This window comes from Onychomys torridus, chromosome 18, assembly GCF_903995425.1.
Source record: "Onychomys torridus chromosome 18, mOncTor1.1, whole genome shotgun sequence".
NCBI classification, from domain to species: Eukaryota; Metazoa; Chordata; class Mammalia; order Rodentia; family Cricetidae; genus Onychomys; species Onychomys torridus.
The window spans coordinates 59,234,388-59,245,756 of record NC_050460.1 but is presented as its reverse complement, the minus strand read 5'-3'; the positions used below and the strand labels follow the sequence as shown (position 1 = coordinate 59,245,756).

General features: G+C 53.0%; 2 protein-coding genes across 4 annotated transcripts; both read left to right on the top strand.

Moving 5' to 3' along the window:
- Positions 1 to 2,845: 2,845 nt before the first annotated feature.
- Positions 2,846 to 3,691, top strand: LOC118569530 (keratin-associated protein 10-8-like). Its single transcript, XM_036167404.1, has 2 exons — positions 2,846 to 3,197; positions 3,273 to 3,691. The coding sequence occupies exons 1-2, from the start codon at positions 2,846 to 2,848 to the stop codon at positions 3,689 to 3,691; spliced, it is 771 nt and encodes a 256-aa protein (XP_036023297.1).
- Positions 3,692 to 8,151: 4,460 nt separating this feature from the next.
- On the top strand, positions 8,152 to 8,993 carry LOC118569531 (keratin-associated protein 10-9-like). 3 transcript variants are annotated; one of them, XM_036167407.1, is made up of 2 exons: positions 8,152 to 8,248; positions 8,320 to 8,993. In XM_036167407.1, the coding sequence occupies exons 1-2, from the start codon at positions 8,152 to 8,154 to the stop codon at positions 8,991 to 8,993; spliced, it is 771 nt and encodes a 256-aa protein (XP_036023300.1). The 3 variants fall into 3 exon arrangements, with proteins under 3 accessions (XP_036023300.1, XP_036023299.1, XP_036023298.1); XM_036167406.1 differs by having other exon boundaries at positions 8,152 to 8,257; XM_036167405.1 differs by having other exon boundaries at positions 8,152 to 8,272.
- The last annotated feature ends 2,376 nt before the right edge of the window (positions 8,994 to 11,369 follow it).

The following is an 11,369-nucleotide window of genomic DNA, read 5'->3' as shown; positions in this document are numbered from 1 at the left end:
ACAAAACACTTACAAATAAACCAAGGAGTTGAAAGGAAGAGAGGGAAGAGCCCTAGTGGGAAGGAGGATTTCCATGGTCATAGAGCTGAGAACCAGTAACGTGAAAATGGTCGCGTTACCAAAGCAACCTATAGTCAATACACACTCATTAAAATTCCAACGACCTTCTCTAGAGAAATAGGAAAATAAGTCCTAAAATTCACGAGGAAGCACGAAAGAACTTGATTTTTTTTTTCCAAGACAGGGGTCTTTCTGTACATCCCTGACTGTCCTGGAACTCGCTCTGTAGACCAGGCTGGCCTCAAACTCATAGATCTGCCTGCCTCTGCCTCCCAAGTGCAGAGATTAAGGTGCACACCATCATAGGCCCTCTTGAAAGACTTTGAATTTTTAAAGCATTACTGAACACAAAGATCAGAGCTGGAGGTGTCACACTGACTCATCTCAAAGTGTGCAACAGTTGTGAGTCCCCAAAGCAGCATTTTGCCAGAACAAAAGTAGACATGTAGACCAGCGAACCAGAAGACCCAACTACAGGGGGAAAAGGTGCCAGGAGGCTGGAGAGATGGCTCTGTGGAAAAGGTGCTTTCTGCACCAATGTGTTGACCAGAGCAGATTCCCAGCACTCGGGTGAAAGCTGGGTACAGCTGCAAGTGTCTCTACCCTCAGCACCGGGGAGGCAGAGGCAGGGGGATCCCTGGAGCTCACTGGCCAGCCAGTCTAGCTGAATTGGAGAACTACAGGTTCAGTGAGAGATCCTATCTCAAAAAAATAAAGTGGTGAGTGACTGAGGAAGATACTCAGTGTTGACCTCTAGATCCCCTCCCCACAACTACAAACTGTGCCAAAAATGTCTCTGGGGAAAGACAGCCTTTTCAGCTAAAGATGCTAGGAGAACTGGATTGTAGTTTATGCTATGGATCACAAGAATAGTGTCCATTCCCAGAAAGCCTTCAAAGCCTCCAAAATAAGGGCATCAACCCAGGAAGAAATCACAAGGAGCCATCACTGAAGAAAAATGAAGGAAAAGACACAGGAATAGTAAGGAAGACACAGGATAACAGCAGAACACCAATGCGGGGGTGGGGCAAGGGTTGAGGGGAGCCCAAGGCTGAGGGAGGGTAAGGTTTGAGGGAGGGCCAAGGGCTGGGGGGGTAAGGGCTGAGGGAGGGCCAAGGGCTGAGGGGGGCCAAGGACTGGGAGGCGGTAGCGCCAAGGGCTGAGATGGGTGCATCCCTGCGAGATGAGGAAAGTTGAGCATTGGGTTGGGGAGGGCTGGTCAACTCAGACTGGCCTGTGAATTCAGAGTCCTAGAAGTGATGTTTACAGGAAATAACACAATCAGTTACTGGAGGTGTCTGTGTCCTCAGAGCTTGGGGACACTTAGGGGACAGTCTGGGAAGATGTAATGACCAGAGTAGAGGGAAACAAAAACAGAGGACATGACCAGCTCCAAGAGGGAGAAGCAAAACCAAAATGCATGTGAATACACAGATTAGGCCTGTCCGCCCACACAGAAACATTCAACGAAGGTAAGGCTGGTATAGACATGAAATAAAGTGACATTAAACCATAAATGGTGGGTGCTCTGGTTTAAGTGCACACTGAGGGGGTACTGTCTTGAGCATGGGAGGAGGGGCTATCGGGAGGCAACAGTGAGAGAGAATGCTGTCCCCCACAGTAGGGAACTGGGTCATATCTACAGACAAAAACTGAACCCCCCCCAAAAAAAAAACCAGAATGAGCATGTTATTTTCATAAGTAATTGTACAACAAAAGAGTGTGGGATGGAGAAGAGGGACCCCTGAGTCTGTGGGATGGAGGAGAGGGGCCTGCTGGGTCTGTGGGATGGAGGAGAGGGACCCTGAGTCTGTGGGATGGAGGAGAGGGACCCCTGAGTCTGTGGGATGGAGGAGAGGGACCCTGGGTCTGTGGGATGGAGGAGAGGGACCCTGGGTCTGTGGGATGGAGGAGAGGGACCCTGGGTCTGAGGGATGGAGGAGAGGGACCTTGGGTCTGTGGGATGGAGGAGAGGGACCTGCTGGGTCTGAGGGATGGAGGAGAGGGACCCTGGGTCTGTGGGATGGAGGAGAGGGACCTGCTGGGTCTGAGGGATGGAGAAGAGGGACCCTAGGTCTGTGGGATAGAGAAGAGGGACCCCTGAATCTGTGGATGGAGGAGAGGGACCTTGGGTCTGTGGGATAGAGAAGAGGGACCCCTGAATCTGTGGATGGAGGAGAGGGACCCTGGGTCTGTGGGATGGAGGAGAGGGACCTTGGGTCTGTGGGATGGAGGAGAGGGGCCTGCTGGGTCTGAGGGATGGAGGAGAAGGACCCGCTGGGTCTATGGGATGGAGGAGAAGGACCCTGGGACTGAGAGATGGAGGAGAGGGACCCGCTGGGTCTATGGGATGGAGGAGAAGGACCCGCTGGGTCTGTGGGATGGAGAAGGTGGTCACCACCCGCAGGAACAGAGGGTCCTGCAGCATGGAGAGGGCATGACATGGAGCCTGCTAGAGCTTGTGTTCCTGAAGATAATGTGGGAGACAGCAGAGGAGATCCACAGTCCGCAGCTCCACCCAGCCATCGCGTCATGTGGTCACTCAGGATAAGGATGTGCCTTGGCTCAGCTGTGACCCCACCCCCAGCTGTGACCCACACTCCCAGCCGTAAACTGGCTGTTTTTGTCTGGAAACCGGATGAACAACAAGGAAAAGGAAGGTGGCCACACTCTTGAGGAAACATATGTGGGAGGAGCATAAAAACCCCAGGGCCAGGCACCCCACACAAACACACTCACTCCCACTCACGATCTCACGGGCATTCCTCTTAGTCCAACCCCCACCATGGCTGACACCTGCTGCACGAGGACCTGCGTGATTGCTGCGTCCACCACCACCTCTGTCTGCTCTAGCAATCTGAGCTGCGGCAGCCGGATCTGCTCTCCCGGCAGCGCCTGCACAGGTGCCTCCTGGCAGGTGGACAATTGCCAGGAGAGCTATTGTGAGCCTCCATGCTGTGCTCCCAGCTGTTGTGCCCCAACCCCTTGCCTCCTCTGCACCCCAGTGAGCTGTGTACCCAGCCCCTGCTGCCAGTCTGTCTGCAGCAGCTGCTGCACACCCTCATGCTGCCAACAGTCTAGCTGCCAGCCAGCTTGCTGCACTTGCTCCCCCTGCCAGCAGTCCTGTTGCGTTCCTCTCTCTTGCACACCTGTCTGTTGCACACCTATCTGCAGTGTTTCCTCATGCTGTCAGCCATCCTGCTGTGGGCCTGTCTGCTGCAAGCCTGTCTGCTGCACACCCATCTGTTCTGGATCCTCCCCATGCTGCCAGCAGTCTAGCTGCCAGCCCTCATGCTGTCAATCTCCCTGCTGTGTGCCTGTCTGCTGCACACCCATCTGCTCTGGATCCCCATGCTGCCAGCAGTCTAGCTGCCAGCCCTCATGCTGTCAATCCTCCTGCTGTGTGCCAGTCTGCTGCAAGCCTGTCTGCTGCAAGCCCTGCTCCAGTGTGTCCCTGCTCTGCCGCCCTGTGTGCAGACCTGCCTGCTGTGTGCCCACCTCCTCCTGCTGTGCCTCCTCCTGCCAGCCCAGCTGCTGCAAGCCCTGCTCCAGCATGTCCCTGCTCTGCCGCCCTGCCTGCTCCCGCCAGGCCTGCTGTGGCCTCTCCTCAGGCCAGAAGTCCAGCTGCTGATGGGCCTGTTCCTGGTGCCATCTGGCTCAGGTCCCTCCCTGTGGCCCCTCTCAGCCTCTCCAGTCTGCTCCTGACTGAGATAGATGGTCCCCGCAGAAGAGGGACACCACGTGTCCCCTGTGCTGACCTGACCTCTCCTCCTACCTTTCCTGTCACTCTTCCCTGTCCCTGTGCTGCTCTGGGTCACTTAACCTGATATTAGCAGCGCACAACACCAATAAATCCATGGCCACCCAACACCCTTCTGTGTCGCTATTTTTCTTAAGTCTGAGATGAAACGTCTAGCACAGACAACAGGGAGGAAGTTGGGGCTTTAGCCTGTCGCCTCGGGAGAGGTGAGAATGAAGCAGAGAGAGATGTGTGTGTTTCATTCCCTTCTTTGTCCGTCTGTCCTTCCTGCTCCAGCTCACAAGATGGCATTGCTCACATGCAGGGTGTATTCCCCTCAGGGAACCTGCTCTCAAAACACACCCCAGGATGTACCCCGGTTCCAGTCAGGTAGGCTACAGGGAGCAGCCATCACTTGCCTCATGCTGTGAGGGCACATGACCTCCATGGAGTACAGTCTCCCTTAACCACAGGCGTATCTGGAACTGAGTGACCCTGCCCAGTGGTCATGAAGGCCTGTAGCCTCTCTTCTGAAGCTCAGGGCCTCTTTCTAGACAGATTCAACCAAGAAGCCACATGCCCAGGACTCCCAAGGACTGGTCGCCTACATATGTGGCCTGTGTTGTCCATCTGGGCAAACTTGTCTGCACCAGGCTTTCTGTGGATGCAGGAAACAGGGCAGAGGGCTGCAGCCTTCAGCACCCATAGGTCCTCTCTCTGGTTGCCGTTAGCTGTCTAAAAATCCCTGTCTCCAATGCTCTTCTGACAAGCCTGCTTCCCTGGTCCTTGGAGCAGGTATGCACCATGGCAAGGGTGGAGGAGGATGTACAGACTCCGGGAGAGTACCCTGACTCCTGTCTGTTCCCAGCCCTTGGGTGTGGCCGCCTTCCCTAGCAGCTCCATCAGCGTGATAACACTGAATCAGGATCTACCTGTCATAATTGGTCCTGACTGTCACCTTAACTGTGCTGAGAGGTGGCCTGGAAGTGATGAGATGCAGCTCTAAGCATGCGTGTGATGGCATGTCCAGAGAGATCTAATATGCCCTGGTGCCTCACCCAGTGTTCCAGCACAGCCTGGCTGCCCACCCTGGCTGCCAGCTCTCTTCTGCACAGGGATGCCTCCCCTGACACTGCACTGTGCTTTTGTGCCAAAGTGCTGGGACAGTCCTAGGAGACCAGAACTGGGTAGAGCTGAGAAGGCCCAGCTCTGAGCAGCCTGGGGGCATGGGCGACCCTCCTGAGTCAGGAGATGCAAGTATCTGTCAGTCATAGCTCCAGACTCACTTTCCCAGTGGCCATACCCCAGCCCTGGCCTCAGCTTAGTCAGATCCATGCTGTGGGGGGTCTGAGGATGTCCTCAGCCCTCTGCCCATGGACAGTATCTGGTAGACCCTGAGAAGGCTGTGGGCTCTTATGCAAGGGTTCATGGTCAATTGAACTCACAAACTTGGGCAACAACATGGCTGTGACCCAGAAACACTGGGGTGTGGCCTCTCAGTGACCAGGTGATGCTCATGAGATGATGGATGAGCGTGTGACCACTTGGCAGGAGGAAAGGTTACCTAAAGTTAGACACTCGTGGCCCTGCAGACTTTTGAGACAACAGACTCCAAGGAATTGGAATGTCCCTGGGAGTTTTATGCTGGAAGAAGGAAAAAGCTGAGCCTGGTCCTAGCCAGAGGAGGAGTTTGTCTCCCAGAATACCTTGCAGGAGCCACTGGAGCCCAAACAAGGATGGTGGGCAGGACGACATCTTGACCAGCACTGCCGGCTGTGCATACCTGCTACCCTCTACTTCAACTTTACCCTGGTGTCAGAACACTGAAGACGGACTTGGGGTGGTGTTTTCACTGGACCTCTCCTGCTCTTCCCCATGTGGCTGCACTTTAAAAAAAAAAAAAAAACCCTTTCTCTGCTGTTCACCAATACTTGTATAATTGGTACATCAAGGCCCGTGGCAAGTGTGGCATGTCAGGGCTGCAGATCTCTGAACCGGCTGCTAAGAGAGTCTTGACTGAGAGCTCAGAGACATGGAAAGCTGTCAAGCCTGGCTGGACAGGTCTGGACAGTTCCTTCCCTATGGCCACATGGGCATCTGGAGATGGCTCAGTGATTAAGAGCACTGACTGCTCTTCTAGAGGACCCGGGTTCAATTCCCAGCACCCACATGGCAGCACACAACTATCTTGAACTCCAAGATCTGACACCCTCACACAGATATACATGCAGGTCATGCACCAATGCAAATAAAGTAAAAATAAATGAATTATTTAAAAAAAGACTGAACTCTGGGCTACCTTAGTGTCTCTGAGAAAGGGGTTCATCCCTATCTCCCCCAAACCCAGCCATGGTACAAACCCAGCCATGGTGAAGGACCAAAGCAGCATTCACTAGGCATCAGGGACAAGCTGATAAAGGCACAAAATTGCCCAGCCCTTTGGATAGGCCAGAATAAAATATCTAATAAAGCCAATCACTCAAGCTCACTATGAAGATGTAGGAATTGGTAGCATGGCCTCAGATGACACAGTCTTAGGGTCATGGTCTTGGAACACATGGGTCTTTTGTCACCTCAGACTCCCTTCACCCCACAATCCAGTGACTCTGGGATATCTAATCTATAGAAAGTGGTGAGGGGCAGAACACCAAGATGCAGCTCGGCTGGGCCCCACACTCAGCCTGTGTCACCCTGGGAGTCACACAGCATAGGTTCCACAGACAGAACCCAGGGCTGAGCACCCACACTCCTGAAATGGAGGCAGGGGTGTGAAGCCATGTGTCTTGTCTGGGGACACATGCATCAGTACTTTGTGAAGACATGGAGAATGTCACCTCTTAGTGTATTTCCCAGAGAAATGGTGGGGGACTTTTCCTAAGTGTTACTGTGGAATAAATGACCCATCGGAACCTCCCACCCCACCCCCAGCTTAGCTGGAATTCATAAATTCCACAAACAGTTTTATAGCTCCACACCGCTTCCCTGGCACAGTTTCCCCACCTCAGAAAAGCTGAGGGCAGCTGGCAAGAGGCAGCCACCTGCCCTCAACACAGGCTTCTGGCGGTGACCCATATGCCCAGCCCTCTCTCATTCTAGCATATGGAACCACCTAGAACTCACTGCTGTGATCTTGGATTTCATCCTTCCTCGGGTGCTCAGCACTCCCTGTCACCCAAGGACTACAGTGTTGTAAAATGACAACGTCACTGAACAAAACTGCATGCCAACTTCCCAAGAAGACCCTGTATCATATTCTGCGTCTCCCTCCCCAAAGCAGAATTTGACCAAGTGCAGGCACTGTCCTGTCCCCAACCACACTTCAACCAGCAGAGTCCTCCAGGTCCAGGCTGCAAAAGTCTTTATCATGAACACCCTTCGTGAGACAGGTGACCATCTCAGGCAAGGCCATTAAGGACAGAACCTTCTCTGGAGGCCAGACACTCACACACACAGAGCCATATTCCAGGCCATGTCCCCAGTGGTGCACATTACCCAGTCATCATGGAAAACTGTCAGGTATTGGACAAGAGAGGCGGGCAGTGTGCCAGCCAATGTGGCCTGTGACAACAGGCCTTAGCTGTGTGCTCTGCATAGACACTCAGAGCCCTCTGACCTGGATCACTTGACATCAGGAAATAAACACCAGAGGAGGCTGTTGTGTACAGACACACTGTTCTCTGATGAGTTTTTCATTGTTTTGGTGGTGGTGGTAGTGGTGGGGTTTTTATTTGTTTGTTTTGTTTTGTTCTGTTGTTTGTTTTTTTAAGGTTTTGAGGCAGGGTCTCAATAGCTAGTCCAGACTGGCCTCAACCTTGAGACCTGCCTGCCTCAGCCTCTCTGACTTCTGATGAGATCTTACAATGATTCTCCACTGGCTCTTCCCTTTTCGGCTCCCCAGTAGCCATTGGTACAGGATGGTGCCTCCAGCTGGCCCTGAAGAGTATGGCCACCAGGCCTCCACCAGTGGCTGACATCTTACATACCAAGAGTGGATCTTCGAGCTACCAGGTTTGCTACCTATTTCTTTCTCCCAGAAACCAGGTCTCAGATTCCCACAGTCTCTCCACCTGGACAGAAGGTACCAGCGAGCCTGCTGCAACCTCATCACTCTCAGAGTTGAGCTCTCCACCTCTCCCTTGAGCTCCCAGCAAGCCCTGCTCCCCAGACCACCCAGGTCCAAAGCTGTGCTTAGTCAGGAAGAGGAACTTCCTATAATGCACACAACAGGAAGAAAGCTGCGTCTCTCTCTGGGAAAACACAGGTTGGAGGATAAAAGGCCCACAGGCCAGCACCTCACACACACTCACATACACACTCACTCACTCACTCACTCTCCTCCAGCCGACCCCACCATGGCCGCCTCCACCATGTCTGTCTGCTCTGACGCCTGCACCAACTCCTCCTGGCAGGTGGACGACTGCCCAGAGAGCTGCTGTGAGCCCAGCTGCTGTGCCCCCAGCTGCTGCCAGCCCAGCTGCTGTGCCAGCCCAGCTGCTGCCAGCCCAGCTGCTGTGCCCCAGCCCCCTGTACTACTCTTATCTGCACCCCAGTGAGCTGTGTGTCCAGTCCCTGCTGCCAATCTGTCTGCACACCCTCATGCTGCCAGCAGTCTAGTTGCCAGCCCTCATGCTGTCAATCCTCCTGCTGTGTGACCCTTTGCTGCAAGCCTGTCTGCTGCACACCCATCTGCTCTGGATCCCCATGCTGCCAGCAGTCTAGCTGCCAGCCCTCATGCTGTCAGCCATCCTGCTGTATGACTCTTTGCTGCAAGCCTGTCTGCTGCACACCCATCTGCTCTGGATCCTCATGCTGCCAGCAGTCTAGCTGCCAGCCCTCATGCTGTCAGTCATCCTGCTGTGTGCCAGTCTGCTGCAAGCCTGTCTGCTGCACACCCATCTGCTCTGGATCTTCCTCATGCTGCCAGCAGTCTAGCTGCCAGCCCTCATGCTGTCAATCCTCCTGTTGTGTGCCAGTCTGCTGCAAGCCTGTCTGCTGCAAGCCCTGCTCCAGTGTGTCCCTGCTCTGCCGCCCTGTGTGCAGACCCGCCTGCTGTGTGCCCGCCTCCTCCTGCTGTGCCTCCTCCTGCCAGCCCAGCTGCTGCAAGCCCTGCTCCAGTGTGTCCCTGCTCTGCCGCCCTGCCTGCTCCCGCCAGGCCTGCTGTGGCCTCTCCTCAGGCCAGAAGTCCAGCTGCTGAGATCCAGGACCCATTGAGAGCAGTAGGGACTACCTCCCCACCAGCCTGTAGTTCTCACTCATGCAGGCACAGCTCAGAAGAAAGATGTATGCCATCTGAAGAGAAACCAGAGTAGAGCTCAACCACTTAGAAGGACCAGTGTGTTCCTCCTACACCTGGCCCCAGGATTGCTGGCTCCCTTTCCCTCCCTGCCTATCTGATGACCCTGCTTCTGTGGTCAGCTGTACCACTCTAGACCTCTGCACTTCAATAAAGTCTCCTCTGACCCACTCCGGCTCTACTGTGACTGTCATCCTGGGGCCTCACTCTGGGGCCTGCACCCTCCCACCCTCCCTGTATCTCCAGTTGTAAAGCTCGGAGTCATTTCCTAGACCCACAGCTCCTGTCCCCTTGTTCCATACTCTATACTGGGGTGGGCTTCCTCCTGCTCTGGTTCTGGACCTGTACTTTCCCATCTCTGGGGCCCAAGGAGTGACTTTGATAAACCCACTGAAAGGGCTTCATGGTGAGGGAGAGAGGTATGCCGAGGAGGGTAATGGAGGGTGTGTCCTCATCCGGAGAGCCTAGGAGAAACTCAGCATGGCATGGTGGCTTTCCAAGAATTCCAGGACTGAGGGAAGCTGCTCTGTGGATCCCACCACCTCATCTAGGTGCCAGCACAGTGCCTGTCACCAACAAGGCAGAGGTAGGGCCTTGAGGTTCCTTGGTCATTCCCACAAGCTGACCACATCTCCCTGCAAGGTGCACAGCCTAGGAACATGGTATCAATTGCAGACAGCTCAGCTGAAGGGAATTCATCAGCTCCAGCCACAGCCCACAGCTCAGGGGCCGAGGATCCTATTTCTAGTGTCACAGGGTCCCTTCCTGTGTGGTACAGGGTCCTATTCCTGGGTAGCAGATGGTCCCTTCCTTGATGGTGCAGGGTCCCTTCTTGGGTGACACCCTCCTAGGAGTGGTAAAGAACAATGACAGTGTTTGCTGCCACCAATCCTGTCTGGTTCTTCTTGGCCAATTGTCCCCACCTCCTCTTCTTGGTTCAATGGCAAATGACTGAGGAGACCAGGTATGCACCTTAGAGGGACAGCTGAGTCCTGACCCTCCTCCCCTGTAAAGTGTTTGGATCTGACCAGTATCTAACCAGAGACTAAGTGCTTCAGGCCATGACCAGAGATGCTTATAAACATCAGATCAGGTTTATGATGTCTGAGGAAACCCCATCACCATACAGAGGATGCTGTTGCTGACATAGGAGTTATACAGCAACTCCCTCCCCCTTGCTGTCTGTGCTACACCAGCCTGAGCTGCTAGAGTGCCCTACTCTTGTGTAGCTCACAGAGACAATGGTCTGTCTGACTCCAATACACACACTCACTAGAACCAAAGGTGCTCCAGAGAGGTCACACTGTGGTACCCAGAGATCAACCCCCACTTCAGGACAAATTGATGTCCCCAGACAGAAATGCCTTTGGGTAAGCCACTAAGGCCATCCCTGACAGTGGCAGGGACATCCATTTCATCAGATGTACAAATCTCAACCCAGAACAAGGAATATGAAGAACAATGTGACTTTTACAGCAATGATTTGCAGGTGCCAATGATGTTGAAGTGAGTGAAATGCCCAATAAAGGATTTAAAAAACAGCTGTTAAAACACTCAATGAGCTGAGACCCAAGGGTATACAGATAAATTGTTAAATGAAATTAGGAAACTATGTGGACTGTGAACGAGAAACTCAGGAAAGGGTTTTGTTTTTGTTGTTGTTTTGTATTGTTTTAATAAAAGGAACCAACCAGAAATCTTGAAAAGGAGGAGAACCATAATCCAGATAAAGAATTCAGCTGAAAGCCTCAGCAGCAGATTCAATCAAATAGAACAAACTATGTCAGGGCTTGAAGACAGGTCTTTTGAAATATCACATTCAGACAGAAATAAAGCGGGGAGGGAATGGAGAGAGCATAGGAGATCTTTAGGACACCATCAGTCATCAGTGTCACCATCACTGGCATACCTGAATGGGAACAGAGAAAAGTTCAGAGCATAAAAAAATCTACACAATGATATCTTACTGGAAAATTCCTTAGGAAAGATGTGGACACCAGGGAAGGGAAGAAAGTTCAAAGAACATTAAACAGACTGATAGAAAAACCCTCACCACTGAATATTATAGTCTGGCTGTCAAACAGCAGGACAGAAAGTACTTAAAATCTGCAAGAGAGAAGCATCAAGTCCCATTTGACAGCAACTCCCTCTCCCCCAGATCGGATGCAGACTCCTGAGCAAAATTCTGCAGGCCAGAGAGTGTGGAACAGTGTGTTAAAGTTCTACAAGGAAATAACTGTCAACCAAGATTACAAGCCCAGCAAGGCTTCAGAATCA